The 18,330-nt window shown below is 39.4% G+C and overlaps 2 protein-coding genes across 2 annotated transcripts in view; both read left to right on the forward strand.

The window, feature by feature from the left end:
- The window catches only part of LOC136240380 (uncharacterized), a 45,358-nt gene extending 39,701 nt beyond the window's left edge, over nt 1–5,657 (forward strand). The window contains exons 8-10 of the mRNA XM_066031341.1: nt 3,697–3,873; nt 3,919–4,023; nt 4,359–5,657. Coding sequence (XP_065887413.1) covers nt 3,697–3,873; nt 3,919–4,023; nt 4,359–5,281 — 1,205 coding nt within the window. The 3' untranslated portion in view covers nt 5,282–5,657. The remainder of the gene's footprint in view (nt 1–3,696; nt 3,874–3,918; nt 4,024–4,358) is intronic.
- Nucleotides 5,658–11,699: 6,042 nt separating this feature from the next.
- On the forward strand, nt 11,700–13,367 carry LOC136239860 (uncharacterized). Its single transcript, XM_066030610.1, has 2 exons — nt 11,700–12,795; nt 13,356–13,367. The coding sequence occupies exons 1-2, from the start codon at nt 11,716–11,718 to the stop codon at nt 13,365–13,367; spliced, it is 1,092 nt and encodes a 363-aa protein (XP_065886682.1). The 5' UTR covers nt 11,700–11,715.
- The last annotated feature ends 4,963 nt before the right edge of the window (nt 13,368–18,330 follow it).

Consider the following 18,330-nt stretch of genomic DNA (forward strand, 5'->3'; position numbering starts at 1 on the left):
GACAATTTACAGGTGCTCTGTCTAACAAAGAGATTTCATCTAGACAGGAAATCTTCGTAGTACAGGGCTTGAGACACAACCTCTTAGGATTACCAGCCATCACAGCACTGCAGCTCATTTGCAGAATTCATACTATGGTTGCTGAGGACATTTACAGCCAGTTTCCCACAGTTTTCCGAGGTTTAGGCACTTTAGGGGATGAATATTTGATTAAACTCAAGGATGATGCGCAGCCACATTCTCTTCATACCCCTCGTAACATACCACTACCGCTTCGTAAGAAAGTCCAAGAAGAATTAACTCGAATGGAGTCTGGTGGTATTATTTCTAAGGTTGACGAGCCCACACCATGGTGTGCTGGGATGGTGGTGGTTCCAAAAAAATCTGGGGCCATCAGAATTTGTGTCGATTTGAAGAAATTGAATGAAGGTGTTCTCAGAGAAGTACACCCGATGCCCAAAGTAGATGAAACTTTAGCCTTGTTAGCTGGTGCCACTATATTTTCCAAACTCGATGCCAATAGTGGGTTTTGGCAAATTCCTCTTGCCAAAGATTCTCGCCACCTTACAACATTCATAACCCCATTTGGGCGGTATTGTTTTAACAAATTGCCTTTTGGCATCACAAGTGCCCCAGAACTATTTCAGAAACGAATGAAGAGAATTCTTGAGGGTCTGCAAGGGGTAGTATGCCAGATGGATGATATCCTTGTGTTTGGTTCCACCCCACAAGAACACAACTCTAGATTGTTGGCAGTACTTCAGCAACTACAGTCAGCTAATGTCACCCTGAACCGTACTAAGTGTGAATTCAACCAAAAATCTGTGAAATTCCTGGGACACCTTGTTGATAGTCAAGGAATCAGAGCAGACCCAGAGAAGATTGCAGCAGTATCTAATATGAAACCCCCTACTAGTGTTACTGAGCTACGCAGGTTCCTGGGAATGGCTAACCAGTTAGGGAAATTTTCTCCCCGGCTATCCCAAATTAGTCAGCCATTACGTGAGTTACTGAGTCCGTCACATGCTTGGGTGTGGGGCCCAACACAGGAAGATTCATTCATAGCAATTAAAACTGAATTGACACAACCAACAGTCCTGGCACTCTATGACCCTGAAGCCAGCAGCAAAGTATCTGCTGATGCATCCTCCTACGGGTTGGGTGCGGTTCTCCTCCAACAGTCAGGCCAAGTCTGGAAGCCAGTGGCGTACGCATCCCGCTCCATGACGGAGACTGAACGACGCTACGCCCAGATAGAAAAAGAGGCCCTGGCAGTTACATGGGCATGTGACAAATTTGCAAACTACATACTGGGTACTCACTTTCTAATAGAATCAGATCACAAGCCACTCATCCCATTGTTGAATGCCAAAAACCTTGACCATTTACCTCCTAGAATTCTTCGTTTTAGACTCAGAATGGCCAGGTTTAATTACACTGTGTCACATGTACCTGGAAAGCTATTGACTACAGCTGATGCCTTATCAAGAGCACCATCCCCACTTTGTGACAATCAACTTCAAGAAGAAGTAGAATGGTTTGTTGATACTGTAGTAGCAGCTCTACCAGCTGGGGAGCATCGCTTGAAACAGTACAAAGATGCTCAGGATGATGACTCGACGTGCATGACAGTGAAAAGATGGTGCCTAGAGGGTTGGCCTGCCAAATCTCCTACAGATGTTGACCTGAGTGCATTTTGGAAGGTGAGAAGTTTCTTTTCGCTTCATAATAATTTGCTATTATATAACCAGCGTATTGTTATTCCTTCTTCTTTAAGAAAGGAGACCTTGGCAAAGATTCACGAGGAGCATCAAGGGATCGAACGCTGTAGAGCCAGAGTGAGGTGCTCCGTTTGGTGGCCTGAGATTACCAAGGATACTGCTGAGATAGTTCGTCAGTGTCCCACATGTGCTAGAGAATCCCAACAAAGGAGAGAACCCCTGATCAAGTCGACACTCCCAGATTATCCATGGCAAATTATAGGGACAGATTTGTTTGAACTGGAAGGTACCAAGTACTTGTTAACAGTAGACTATTTTTCAAGGTACCCTGAAGTAACCAAGTTGACTACAACTACCTCAGCAGCTGTCATTAGCCACCTCAAAAATGTGTTCTCACATCATGGAATCCCGGAAGTAGTTCACAGCGATAATGGTCCACAATTCTCAGCTCTAGAGTTTACTCAGTTTGCAAATGAATATGGATTCTGTCACATCACAAGCAGCCCCAAGTATCCCCAAAGTAATGGGCAAGCTGAACGCATGGTTCAAACTGTTAAACATTTACTGAAAAACAGTAAAGATCCATACATGGCGATGCTTACTTATAGGTCAACACCTCTTCCCTGGTGTGGAAGGAGCCCAGCTGAATTGAGTATGGGGAGACAGATCCGAACTTGTGTTCCTACTGCAGACTGTAAGCTGATTCCTCAATGGACCTATTTGGCAGAATTTCAGAAGTCTGATGCCACATACAAGCTGAAACAGAAGGACAATTTTGACAAACGTCATAGGACCAAGGATTTACCTATGATCCCCGATGACACTCCCGTTTGGATAGACTCTGATAATGGTCCAGTTTCGGGCAGAGTGGTTACTTCAGCAGAAACCCCCAGATCCTATCTTGTAGAGACTCCTTCAGGTCAACTTCAGAGGAACAGAATCCAATTAAGAGTTGTTCCTCAAGAATCTAATGCTGGGTTTCATGAAGAACTGTCAGAACCAGAAGAGCCTCACCGAATGATGACTAGAAGTCAAACTGGGACTGAGATTCGTCCCCCCCGTCGTTTCTCTTAAGGGGGAGATGTGGTATTACGTAATGAACAGACTTCTTATAGTGATGTAACGTAGAGTATAAAGAGTCGCATGATTGTAATTATCATGAGTTGTTGTAATCTTGAGTGTGCTGGTGATTGTTGTATTGATTAACAGAATTATTAACAATTGTTTGACTTGTTAGTGAACGCACCGCAGCAACCGGCACATTAATTTTTGTCTGCCTTTTTTCTCTACACTGACTATTTTAAAAGGTAACCAAATCACTAGCCAATTAAGAATGCAGCAAGACTTCATAAGTCAAAATGAAAGATTTTTGTATTTTGCACCTACAATAGTAGCCACACTTGATCAAGAGTGGTATCAGAATTTTGAAAATAAGGACTTCAACATTGTTTTTGAGTATCAACTGGTGGTCAAATTTGAATAGTCACCGCATTAATTTTATGAACCAAGGTACTGTAATAAACATAGAAGTGTTTAACCAAGTAAATATGGTATACTGTAGTTACATTAACATTTTTTCTTGGCTGCACTAGATATTTTACCTCTGTGGATGTGCCCTTTTTGTACAGCCAACTGTTTTTGCCCAAGAATTAAAAAAAAAAAAAAACTTGACAATGTGCAGTTACCCTAATATGTTAGATTAGTAGTTACTTTTTCTAGTGCTCTTCCAGTTTCTGATGAGACTATTAAATGGCTGAATGTAACAATTTTACTGCATTACTGGCTTTTGCACTTCAGCATTATCTGGACTTGCATTTACATAAGCAAGACTCCTAAACAGTTACAGCATATCCCAAAAATCTATCTGCATCCATGCATCCAAGTATAATTATAGTGGGGCTATAAATATATTTCTCCTCAAGATTATTGTTAGTTTGTGTATATATAAATTACATGCTCTTGGTATGTCTTCTAGTTTTTATTGACAATATCCACAAGCTTATTGAATCACTCAGTAAGAAGTTGGGCATGGAACCACCTCATCAGGGAGGAATTGGAATACATTTTACACCAGAAGCATCTCCTTCACCTGTTCTTGATGTCAGCAAGCCAGTCAAACCTGTTGTGAAAATTACAGGGATAAAATTAACAGGTAGACACTGGAATGTGCCCTTGTTGTAATTGTATATGTATGTAGGAAACATTGGAATGCCAGTTCCTCCAAGAAGTCAGAGATCACTAGAAATCCCTTCTTATGAAAGTGTGCATTTCAATGCAGACAGAAGGAAAGGGAAGACAATCAGTGAGTTACTATTATATTTCACTAAACATTTTAGTTTCTAAAGTCAGGGGCGTAGGAAAATATTTGGTGCCCAGTGATAAAGCTGAAGACCCCAAAAAATGTCGCAAGTGTGACTGTTTTATTAGAATATCTCGATCTTTTCAGTGATAAATACGGTATAGTACAGTGTGTTGACACCCATTAGTTACAATATTTATGGGTTCCCAAGCACCCATGGCACCCATGGCACCCATGGCACCCATGCTTCCTACACCCCTGAAAGTGATACTTAAATATTAACAACTAGTAATGTAGCCTCTGTTGATGATTATCTTCCAATCTCTTTGAATTTACAGATAAGAAAACTAGCAATGCAAGTATTGGGTATGTCACCATACAGCACTCTGGTCTGCAGCGGATGAATGATAGTACTCAATCTTCTCAAGAGCACATCGCTAGTGGTCACACAATATACACAACTGCTGCAGATTCAATGATACAAGATTATACTGGTTCAAAGTTATCTAGAAGTTATTCTGATTCTTATTTGTTAAATGGCAGCTTTACTTCACAGACAGTAGATTCCACTGGGGAACTTTTGTTTTATTCTCAAATTCACTCACCAGCAAACAGCAATTCATCACAGTTCTATTCCCTTCCACATATTCCTCAAAATGTTGATGATCATCTTCCTTCAGCTGATGTGCTGCTGCCACAGGTTCCACAGTCAGATTCATTCAGTTCTTCATCTGATGATGAATGCAGTCAGAAACAGCATCTGAATTTAATGTTACCTGGAGACCAAGAAATAGATCATAGCAGTAAATATCTTACATTAAAGAGAGGAACAAACATGCCTTTTAGAAGCAGGTCTCACAGTTTAAATGCAGATTATTTTGTGCCATCATATGAGACACCACCTCCATCAAGTTCTTGTGCAGATATCAACAGCACTGTCAGTGATGAATCTAAGCAAGCTATGTCAGGGCTATGTGTTGATGAGGCATCCAACAGTGGTAATGAGTTGTCATCTCTTCAACCAACAAATCATTATGACAATAGACAACAGGAAAGGCTACTGTCATCTGAAGTTTCAAACAGTGACAGTTCAGTAAATATATCATCACTCAACCAAGAAGTTTACACTTTTGTAGCTAACTCTCTAAACCCAAAAGGTGATGAAAAATGTGAGACATCTTTGGATGAAATTTTGCAAGGTATTGTCAAAAAGAATCCTTATCTCATGATAATCCTGTTGAAGTACCCCATGAAACAATAACAGGGAAAACCCTTGAACCAGACCACACCAATGAGATAGAGCATGTATCTGAGGGTAGCTCACCATTGTCCTCTGTTTCTTCAAGACAAGAAAACGAAGTGGTAAATGACAATGATGACCAGCCAGGAGAATGATGCGAGGGACAACTATATCTGTAGTGCACATAATTATATGCATATGTGTGTATGTATGTACACACACACACACACATACACACGCACACACGCACACACACACACACACATATACACACACACACACACATATACGTATATGTAAGCATTATTTGCAAACTGGTTTACAAATGACTGAATGCATCACTTTAGTTAATTTTATTATTTTCTTTTATTTCTGATAACCTACATTATCACATAGTTTAACGCAACCTCATTATGAATAATTTTAACATTTGTGACTTGGTCTGTGAAAAGGGGTCTTATAGCCTTTCCAAATTGTCACGTTTGACTAATCATAACTCCTCATGTTTTCATCCTATCACCTTCATATTTCATCAAGCTATGGTGCTATGTTAGGGGTATAAGGGGACCAAATTTCAGGGTGATACCACATTCACAAGTCAAGTTACAGGTTGCCAAGTACATGCAATTGAAAAGGCTATAAGACCCCTTTTTGCATACCAGATCACATTTTACTTGATTGTTTACCTTTTTGTAATTGACTCCTTATTGCATAATTGTGGGTGGATCCAAGGTTTGCAAAGGGTACACTAGAGTATGGTTTGTACATAAAATTGCTCTATCAAAAATTTCATCCCTGAAAGATATAAAACACCTTTGGCTTCACCACCCAGATCCTGTTCCATATACCTATACCGGATTTAATAAAAACAGGCTTCTACACACATCAAGATTTGTAACTTTAAAAAACAAAACTCAACATAGGAGTACCCTATCATTTTTTCAAATTTTGTGCATTAATTGTGTTAGTTGTTCTTCCTTCTCCTGAACTAGAGGGAATTGTTTACAGTCATTTTCATCTGCTAGTTTTGTGTTAATCTGTCTTAACATCTAAATCAAATTGCTTTGCACTGTACAGTAGTTTAGTTAGATAGGCATACAAAGGATTTCATTTGCAAAATATTTCTAGCAGGCTAAGTGTGTCCATGGGATGGTGCTGCAAATGCAAACTTTCATACTTAGTAACTGGAGGATTAATTCTTAATAGTGAGTGTATAGCTATGTGGTGTTCTATTTCTAGCTGTTCTATTAGAGTATTAATTTGACTGACTGCTCTATTAGAGTATATCTCGATCTTGCCTACAGTAATTCACCTAATATCGGACGGGTTCACCCCGGACGCGATTATACACAGATGGATTACAATATTTAAATAATTACCTAGGTCAAGGTTGTACGAGTTCGCAAGTATCAGCCTTCCCGGATTCCTCGTCTCGTCACAGCAGCCTTCCAAAGATTTATCCAATTGATACAATATTAAATCGGAAAAAAAGATCGATTCAAGGACACCCACCGTCTCGAGAGGTGGCCAACCAATCTCGTTATGTACAGACTTGCTCAACCACAAAATTACGTAATACCGGAAACAATAATATCACGTGACGATTGTAACATCGGTAATGCGAGAGCGGGACTTTATCGCACGGCGATTCTAATGGATTCAGGACTGAGTCATAAAGGAGTTCACTTCACCCTCAGGCTCAAGCTTACCGTTTCTTCGTGTTCCAGCGTATGTGTTGTACTGTGGAAGGTTGGCACACGTGGTACTGATGACCGGTAAGCTATTCTACAACAAGGAAGTAGGAGACTAGTGTTCTATCAGTGTGTTCAGTGCTTAACTGGTAAAGCAGATATCATTGACATTGTATATGCACACTTTTATCATTACACTTAGGCATGATCACTGGAACAGTTTAACCAGCTAATCTTTTATGCACTGTTGTTCAGTATGTAATTTAAAACAAATATTCTAAGTACAGAGTCATATGGTGGGAATTATTCCTAATGACAGGTATGTATACCAATAGGATTGTAATTCCAAGCTTCTAGTATAGCTCTGTAACCAGTGATAGGCATAAACTGATGTCACCCATCTGCCACACTCACACAAACGGATTGTGTGGTCAATGTAGTGGCCGGATGTTCAAACATTGATTCATTAGGCCACATATTAGTTTATCATCCCCACCTACATCGCCGTTTTACTTACCTTATCAAGGATTTTTTGTACCACTGGTGGCTAAGGGATGCCAATTAGCACCTTTTATAGTTTGTACCTTGGTAGAGAAGTCTAAGAAATTTACATTTTGAGTCATTTTAGCTAGCTAAGTAAACTATCTAGTTAGTAAAAAATACAATAAAAATCTACCCTCCTGCACTGCTATTTTGAGTACAGGAGGATGAGAAAGTTTGTGGCCTTATAAGTCACTTTTCATTTAGAAATAATTTATTCATAAGAAGGACTGTCTATTTTGATTGTATATCAGTGGCCTTGTGAAGTGTACCAGTCACATTACAGTGGTATTGTGTACCAGGGGACCTTGTGAAGGCCAATGGTGACATTGTTGAGATTATTACTGGCATGTGTAGGCCTGGTGGGAGATGCTAGCAGTTGATTGTAAGGTGGAGCACTTGTGTGCTGTGTCATGGTCTTGTGCCGTTTGCCTCAATGATGTCAATGGTAGATAACTGTACCACAACTCATCAAGGGCTGCTTGTAGTATCCAAGCTGACTGTCAACAGAGCATTTTAATTGCTGGCACCAGTTTGGTTAATGCTTGCAGATCTTAAAATAAGTTGTATATACAGTGTGTGGGCATGTACTTAACTATTAGACTGACCAATACATGGAGCATGAAGTCTAGGACAGACAGTAAATCATCCAATGTGGTATTCATTACATAGAGTAGAACTGATTATTGTTAATGTTGGTTAGTCAAAGCGTTAGGATCAGTTGCTTGTTCCTTTGTTGCAGTGAGGATTTTAGTAAAGGTTTGCCAGGGTGAGTGCTAAGATGTGGAGCTCATGGATGATATGTTGAATGGAAAGAATGAGCAAGAATTAGATGATTAGAAGGTAAAACCTTGGGAAGTTGAACCCTTAACTATACGTGGCCATTTAGGACTCCAGCTATGTTAAATACATATCACACATAGTGTAGATGTATTTTATGACCTCAGTAATAAGAACACCTCATTATAGTGACCATGTCAAGTACTGTATACCCTAAATATTTTGAGGGACAAATATTTAGGTTGAGCAATGTTGCTAAAAATAAAAATTTAGCGGATTTGCAAATACTTCCCAAATGTATTGGACTACCGCATAGAGGGAAACTTTGGCGGGGGAAAACTTTGGCGAATTTGGCGATTCGCTACAAATTCGCCAAAGTTTAACCCGCCAATTGCTCATAGCACTTGAGATTAGTATCTTTATAGCTATGGATTGAGCTTGAATTCACCAAAGTTTATTTCGCCAAATGCGATTTAGCTTGCTATTCGCCAAAGTTTACCCCCACCAAAGTTTCCCTCTATACGGTATATGGAGGTCTAAATATTTCAAGGCTGAAAATTTCGCTGATAACCCCCAAAACCACGGAAAATTTCCTCCTTGAAATATTTAGGCTTATACGGTAGGTCTCCCTAACATAGTTAAGGTACACTTCATGACCAGTGTTGGGCAAGTTACTAAAAGTAACTAGTTACATATTACATGCAACTGAACTATTTAGTTACAGTTACATATTATTCATAAAATAAAGTAACTATAATAATATTACATATTATATTACTTTGTGTCCACAGCCTTAAGCTGTCACGTGAAACTACCACTTTATAACATGACATGATTGTGTTGTTGGACAATGTGCAAATCTTGGTTATAAGTAAGAAGCTGGTGAATAAGCTTCATTCAGTAGGCTTCGTTACTTCGTTGTAGCTAGGCGTTACTCAGAGGATAACTAACGAGATTAGCAACTTCGTTACTTGTAGTAATGATATTACATAATATTAGACTCGTTACAGTAACTATATTACTTAGGTAACGCATTACATTTGTAAGCAAAGTAACTTGAGTTATATTACCCATTTTTATAGCGTATTTTGTTATATTACTTAGTTACCACAGAAGTAAAACGCGTTACTCCCAACACTGTTCATGACCTCATTATATTGACCATGTCAAGTAGGTCCCAAACATAATTATAGTGTACTTCATGACCTCATTAATAAGACCACCTCATTATGGTGACCATGTCAAGTAGGTCCTAAACAAAGCCAGGTGAACTTCATGACCTCATTAATAAGACCACATCATTATAGTGACCATGTCGAGTAGGTCCCAAACATAGCTAAAGTGTACTTCATGACCTCATTAGTAAGACCACCTCATTATAGTGACCATGTCAAGTAGGTCCCAAATACAGCTAAGGTGTACTTCATGACCTCATTAATAAGACCACCTCATTATAATGACCATGTCAAGTAAGTCCTAAACAAAGCTAAGGTGTACTTCATGACCTCATTAATAGACCACCTCATTATAGTGACCATGTCAAGTAGGTCCCAAACACAGCTAAGGACCTCATTAATAAGACCACCTCATTATAGTGACCATGTCAAGTAGGTCCCAAACACAGCTAAGGTATACTTCACGACCTCATTAATAGATCACCTCATTATAGTGACCATGTCAAGTAGGTCCCAAACACAGCTAAAGTATACTTCATGACCTCATTAATAGACCACCTCATTATAGTGACCATGTCAAGTAGGTCCTAAACAAAGCTAAGGTGTACTTCATGACCTTGAGCCTAAGGTGTACCTCATGTCAGGCAGCACTATATTAACTAGGCAGATGCTAGCAGCATCGTGGGGCGAGCCTGAAGGGAATAAGTGTTTTATATTAGTATAGGTCATAATTGAATGTTGGTCTTATTATCTAGCCATTCATGCTAATGGAAGATATGCACATTATATAAAAGTATGGGGTTGAAATGTGGTTTGAGCACCAGTAGGAAAAAGGACAGGAAAAGCACGGGTAATGTACCATTCACATTGGAATTCATTTAAGAGATTTTCTCCAGAGGTCATGTTACTGTAGTTGATTGCAATGAATGTCTGATATTTTGCACCTCGGTCATGGTCTGAGGAATCGTTGGAACAAAAGTTCTACATACGTATATCTGGGTTGTTGTGATCTTCTGTTATGTTTGTAGGTAAATCAGGTTGCTTTATATGTGTAGGTCAGATGGCACGGATACTGTATAGGTACATTTGTAAGATGATCATTTTCAGGTAAAGCTGATATATTATCATGATTGATTGTAATATTACTGAAGTATACATTATTTGCTATCAACCACTGCAAGGCAGTCAGTATCTTTGATCGTCGCACACATATAACTGGTGAAATTAACATTTGTTCTACTTTTGACAATCCCTACAAAAGGAAGTGTTAAATGGTTATTAGACATCATGTGTGTGAGGAACATAACTTACAATAAGTTCTGGACCAGGATCCATATTATTAGCAGCAGAAAATAGCTTTGGGACACGGCTATCATTGTGACAATGCCTACAGGGGTACTTATGTCAATTATTGAAATGCTTGGGAATTTTTCAAGACATACTGAACAGTGTCAATTCAGCATGAAATTCTGTAATCTTGGCAATGACTGCAGGGTCACTAATGTCAACCGGCACATGACGTTGGACATGTTGTGATCGGTCCACATTCACATCAGTATTTGCTACTACACCAACATTTGAAGCACTATCAATATAGACACATCATGAAAATGAGTCACAATAGTTGTTAGTATGATATGCACATATAAACCATCTGCAAGAATGTGATAGTGAATTTAGACCATAATCAGTTCTATTTTTTTATCAGTTGTATAGGATTCAGTTTAATATTGTATGAACAGCAATTACTAATCTATTATACTCAAATATTTTGTGAGTCTTACAAATTTATATATAACAAACGTACTAATTCTGCCTTCTCTGCTGTATGATTGTGTCCCTTTACTCTTGTGTAAATGGAGAACTTCTCCGGCAGTCTGATATTCTCTGTCTCTCCTTCTTCTTTCTTCTGCTACCTGTGAAGTTTCTCGATCTCTTCTCAATCTATAGCTACTGCTCTCTTCTCTAAGGCGTTTTTCCCTGTCCATCATGGACAACCAAGTTTATTTCATGGTCGACAACACGTGCCGCGACGTGGTAGACGAGATGAGCAGTGCTGTAATCTACGCCGCTTATTTTTCCGTGACATGGTCGATGACACGAGCATAATATATGATATGGAAGTGCCGTAGTCTACGCCGTTTATTTTCCGTGACATGGTCGATGACACGAGCATGAGGTGTCTGCCTTAGCTGGAATTGCAAGTAGTCGGCCACATGCTGCATATTGTGCTTTTACCCACGGTATGATGGGCCGCTGGGTCTACCTGATGAGAACCATTCCAAACATTAGTTCTTTACTTCAGCCATTAGAGGATGCTATAAGACTCAAACTTTTTCCTTCTATCACTGGACATGTTGCATGCGCCACCGGTGAACGTGAGTTGTTCTCTCTGCCATGTCGTTTCGGTGGGCTTGGTATGGGTGACCCTACAGCTTTCTGTGAATCTCAGTTTGATGCTTCCCTGCGAATTACTGCACCATTAAAAGACTTGATTATTAGTCAGGTAGCACATGCTCATCCCCCAGATACTCGATCCATCAAGGCTCAGGTTCACCAACACCGGCGTGAGGCTTCTAAGAAACGGGCTCTTGAGATCAGAAATGGTCTCTCTTCACAGCTTCAAAGAGCTATTGATCTGAATAGTGAACCTGGAGCCTCTTCTTGGCTTCTGGCTTTACCACTGCAAGACCAGGGTTACCATCTGACAAAGCAGGAGTTCTGGGATGCTCTTCACCTGCGTTATGGATGGACTTTACTGAATACTCCTAGCCACTGTGTGTGTGGCTCGCCTTTCACTGCTGATCATGCAATGATCTGTCGACATGGTGGTTTGACTTTTGTTCGCCACAATGACCTGCGTGATACAACTGCTGAATTACTTTCAAATGTTTGTACTAATGTTGCAATTGAGCCACCACTTCAATCCCTGAGTGGCGAAGAACTTACCCCTCGATCAGCTAACTGCCAAGATGATGCCAGGGCTGACATTCATGCACGCGGATTTTGGGGGCGGCGGCAAAGTGCCTTTTTCGATGTAAGGGTTTTTCACCCAAACGCACAAAGCTACCGCAATGTTTCGATACCATCTGTGTATAGGCGTCATGAGATGCAGAAGAAGAGGGAGTATGGTGACCGTGTCCGTGAGGTGGAGTTTGCATCTTTTACTCCATTGGTGTTTGCCACAACTGGGGGCATGGGGAAGGAAGCCATCACATTTTATCGCCGGCTTGCTGAGCTCCTTTCCAAACGTAGTGCTTTATCATACAGTAGTACTTTGGCGTGGATTCGCTGTACCCTGTCTTTCTCCCTGTTGAGGTCAGCGACGATGTGCATCCGTGGAAGCCGCGCCATCTCGTTTAGATCACCAGATGCTTCCCCGGAAATGGGCCTAACAAATGGCCCTAGGGACTTTTAGATGTCCCGCTTTTCAGTTCTTGTCCAGCACTTTTGTCTCTTGTGCTGGGGATGGTAGGAAAGGGCATTACATCTAGCCCGGGAAAAAAAAAAAAAGCATATATGGAAGTGCTGTGATCTACGACGTTTATTTTCCGTTACATGGTCGATGACACGAGCATATATGGAAGTGCTGTAATCTTCGCCGTTTACTGTACCGTGGCATGGAGTATAGTGGGCATTAATTCGGTAAGTTTTCCGATTTCTTTTGTAATTGTTTGCGCATGGTTGATAACACGAATTTACGTGGGCGACTCGCTAGTGTGGGGCTCGCTCAGGCTCGCCCCAACAATGTGCTTGTACTGGTCATTGTCTTGATAATAGAGCTACAACACAAGTATTTTGGAAAAATAGCTTACACTGTACTTGTCAGAAATGTACGAGTCTGATGGGTGTTGTGACAGGTCAGATACATTGTACCTGCGTGTTACAATCATTAACATGTCATCGCAGCTCATCCCTTGACCAGTAGAAACAAAAGTAGTGTTGCACTGATATAAGATGTTGCCGATAACTGATAATGGATATTTTCAAGCTGATAAATATAGCCAATCTGATATTGCACAACATGTCTATTTTGTAGCAATTTTTATTAGAAGTTTGATTGTGAAGGACCGATTTAGCTTGTTTACAGTGGTAGCATTGCTACAACAACAGCTGACAGTACATGGAAGCGGTAAAAGCAATCTTGAAAATGCAACTTAATGCATTTGTAAACATCATTTGATGCATATTATTAGCATGTTTTAAATAAATACACATATCTGTGTATGCTGCTTTTTGTCATCTTGGCACCGATCCGATACCGTTATACGTACAAAAACACAGCCAATATATGATTTTTCTGATAACCGATCCGATTATCTGTGCAACACTAAACAGAATAGAAGCAGATGTGTCCTCTTATGCTGTCTACACCATGCAACTATGGATGAGACATCACCATACAAACATGAACAATGTTTACATACATGTATTTAATCACATTAGAGTAAAAGCTAGCCAGCCAATCCAAGTGTCAGTAGCTGACATGTTCTCATCAGTCTTCACTGCTCCATAACATCTGTCCTCAACCTCCATAGCTAGTATATGACATCTAGTGTTTCGTGTGCAGGAGCCTCACCATACTGTACTAGTGTAATCAATTTGAGGTAGTAACTCTGTTACCCTGTGGGTGATCATTATTATGAATAAGTGGATGGAATGTGTTTGATGGTTGACATTGTGTTCACACATCTGTACACAGAATAAATGGTAAGAAATAATCAAATGGGTGGGTGATTATACCGGAATATATCACCCAAGAGTAAATAATAGTATTGCGGAGTTATTGATTGATGTGTTGGCCCTTAATGAATGATTGTATGAAATAGCATGGATATTTCATTGATTTTGAAAATAGTAATTTGAAAATATTTTCACTTGGTATACTGGCTGAAATGGCTAAATACACCAACTAGTAAAGGCAACCCAAAATAAAAAATTACTTGAATATCTGTGTTACGTACTTCACATAATCATTTATTATACAGGCTAAAACACTCTTGGTAGTTTTATACATCACCATAAACTTTTTAAAGCTCCTGGTGTTCATAGTCAATAAAATTGATTGGCCATATTTAAATATATTGCTACTGTAACTATCCAGTGCCTTCCGTCATTCTTTCAGTTTCAAAATATTTTGCTCAAGTGAGTGTGGACAAACGCACATACGTAAACAATTTTCCCATGCCAACTTCACGTAAACCTACGGCCAACTGCACACCCACACACAGGCCAGCTGTTAGCATGCCACTTGGGAAGGTACAAACAGTGGACTGGATCACTGGAATGGACTACTGATTTTTGGTTTTTAATTTCATTGGACTGGCGATTCACTTTTTGTCTTTAATTGTCAGGGTACAGGAATGTGCTGTTAGTTGTTGTGTTAATGAAAACATATTCTTCAGAAATGCCTATGTACTCCAACAATGCACCCTATAGACCACTTACATAGCATAGCATGACTTGCTTATAAAGTTGAATGTGTACATTGATAGCAAACATTTTAATGCCTTTCCCTATTGTAAACCATACAAAAATTAGATATTCTAGATTAACTGCATTTGCACAAAGATAAATATTTTCAGGAGCTTGGGATGAAATGATCTAGCTATGCATTATAATCTAATTACATCCGTACATGGTAGCTGCTACATTGTGCAGTATAGTAGCAAGTTGTAATAATGTGTACTGTGTGATGTACCACTACTACAGCCACTAGTCAACTACTGTGTATATGTACGCATTAATTGGCTTAGCATCATTGTATGTTTGCACATTTGGCATTTCTAAGAAATACTATATAATATATTGCCCATACCATACACCACAGTTTTGGGACATGCCAATGAAAACAAGTGGGCAGTTGTATTGAAGAAGGTGTAATAGCCAATGTGCTCAACAAAAAGTGTTGAAAAATGAATCATGAAGCAAAAAAATCCCAGTTCAGTAGTCCATTCCAGTAACCCAGTCTAGTATGTGTACATTCTCGTTCCAAACAGATGATGCCATTATAATAACAGGATTATTACCTCAGTAGTATAGACTCCAGTGGAAGAGTACCTGCTTGCTGTAAACACCTAATATGGAGAGGAACATACTTCATAATAACATCAATTGCTAGTCTAAACCTGCATTAGTGATGCACTAATGGAAACTTTGAATAGGAGACACCTGATGATGGACAGGGCCAAGCATGTAATACATCACCTAAGATATTAACAGAAGGTTTTTTTTAAATGTTGTAGTAAATGATACAATGTATGTAACAGCTTAAAACAATGTAAGTTAATATTCTAAATAGTGGTGAAGTCTTACAAAAAATATTTCCAGTGAGTTTTCACTGCCCTCTAAATCCAGGATTCATAAGTCATAGGGTAAGAATTATTTCTTTGCCTTAAGTGATGGATATGATACTACATACTCAACCCTGACATTATATGTGACTGGATCTGCAAATGGGTGTCTTACAACATTTTCAATTACATGTACCTGGCACCCACTCTTATTAATTGATTGATTAGCAAAACCCATTAAGGGTAAAACGCTAATGTATGAAAATCATGGCAGCAATTTAACAAGAACTGTACAGGTAAGGCAAACTTGATTACTTGTTTCTCATCTACAAAAATTTGGATTTCCATGTGAGCAGGAGGTCATGAAATACTCCAAATCAAGCTATCTATTACTATAAAGGTTAGCCAAATAAAAGCCTTTTAAGAGCTAGTACTTATGTTTTGCCACTGTTCAAGTGCCATTTGCTGTGCTGTAAAATGATAGCCAGCCTTCTTAGTAAGTAGGGTATAAAAATAAGTTTGAATAAATATCAGGTCTCAACTGAACATTTAGTGTAGTTATAATTTCTAACAATTCTGTGTAGCATCTTGAAGGATGAAGTAAAAGAATATTTCATACAGTAAACTACCTTACACGGAGGAACACATCAAGGAGACTAGAGTAAAACACTGAAATTATTAAAAGAAATATGAGAATGTTGAACTTGTATAGAAATGATAATCTTGTATAGTCACCGGACTTGTTTACTGGCCGGGGTGAAAAGCCGCTTAAAGTTAAACACACCTGGGCCATAACTCAAGACAACATGGTACAACAAATTTATGAAACATTCATATCTATATTCATTACCATTGGTGAGTTGACTGAAGTGGTTGTCTAAGCTACATTCACAACTGTGAGGTTAAAAGTTACGTCCATGTAACAACACTAACTACATAGCCCATAGCTTTCTTGTCAATATGACACTTACATCAGTGGAAATGACAGTGAAGGGATGGTCAGAAGTTGTTTACTGTAGTGTAGTGAAGACACCGGGTCACCTTGTCATAACAAAATATAAGAATTGTTTGCCAGAATGGACGCCCTTATGGCATCATAGCATCACCATGGAGTGGTGGACATGGCAACTCAGATATAACATAGTCTCATTGGTTGCTGTGGCAGTGGAGGTAGCAAGTAGAGAGCATTACACAGACAGATGTTAGCAAAGTAAAGTGATGGGGTTGGCATATATGGCTGATGATGATCTGTCATGTGATAAGTGACCTACCTCCATCGGCATGACAACAAAACTTGATGGAAACCAGCTCCAACTACAGTTTGACTATGGTAATACTGCTGCTTTGCATAGATCATCTGTGCCTGCGAGTATTATAACAATTACGTACCATGGTAACGGTCACCATAACAACCTTATTGTAATCCACTATTGAAGTCTCAGCCAGCTGAAGCCACAAGTGTGGATTGAAACACTTGTACAGCTTCCAACAAAGAAGTGAATGCAACAGTTGGTTGACCAGCATATAGTTGTTGCAGTCCAAGAATATGTGACCGGATTTGCGAAAAGGTACCTTTTTCACACATAAAATTTGACCCATTTTTTCAACTTTCAAACTTTGTAACTTTTGTATCACTGCAAGCACGTATCTGTAATTTTCCATGAGTATGCCTACATTATGTAGCTACTACAAACATTGAGGTACTTGTAACAGAGTTGAGGTACTTGTAACCCTAACCGAAACAGCTCTCTGTTGCAACATGGTACGACACACTGCCGTGTGTCTTGATTATTGGTAATATTATTATTATTATTATTGGTAATATCATCAGTACTACTGTGCTGTATGATAAATTAAATAAAACACATTAAAACATACACACAATGAAAAAACAGTAAATATGACAATTAAACAAAAAGGAATATATCTGTCACAACTGTCAATAAGATGTCTCATCAATAGCCGCTCCATCTGCCAAACTTAGTGATCTCCATTTCGTTCGTGATCCACGCACACATAATAAGGCTGCTCGAATAATTGCAAATGATAATCGTGCCCTCACATATCCCATCACAACACTATAACTCTTTTCCAATTTAACTGATAGAGAGTCTGCAAGCCTGCGCAAAAAATAATAAGCCTCTGAGCCAAATAAACCATCTACAGAAAAGCACAGAGGCGTGAAACTGGCACGACGCGCCAGACAAGCAGCACCATACCTCCTCCTTTTCTCAACTTCAGCAGTACGAAGGACAGCCTGAGGTGAACGAGATTGATATGAAGGAGCATCTGTGTCAACAACCCGAACATCAAACAAAGCATCAACTTGAGACTGCCAAACACCATGAATTCTTACATCAGCAATCAGGGTCTCAGAAGATGGATCATCCATCTTTTCTTCGCAAACCACAGGCTCCTTTTGAACCTGTCCCCAAGCCAATGAAGCTAGATCACAAATTGCATCACGCACCTCATTATGTCTCTGACAAACCAAGCCACCTACACGACAATCTAAAGCTTGGTAATATCATTATTATTATTATTATTGGTAATACTGTGCAGACCTTTACTAGAGTATAGTGCACAGGCCA

This window comes from Dysidea avara, chromosome 12 (assembly GCF_963678975.1).
Source record: "Dysidea avara chromosome 12, odDysAvar1.4, whole genome shotgun sequence".
NCBI lineage: Eukaryota > Metazoa > Porifera > Demospongiae > Dictyoceratida > Dysideidae > Dysidea > Dysidea avara.

Bases quoted from the DNA above. Each gene is read 5' to 3' on its own strand.
- LOC136239860 (XM_066030610.1), top strand. From the start codon at position 11,716: ATGAGAACCATTCCAAACATTAGTTCTTTACTTCAGCCATTAGAGGAT.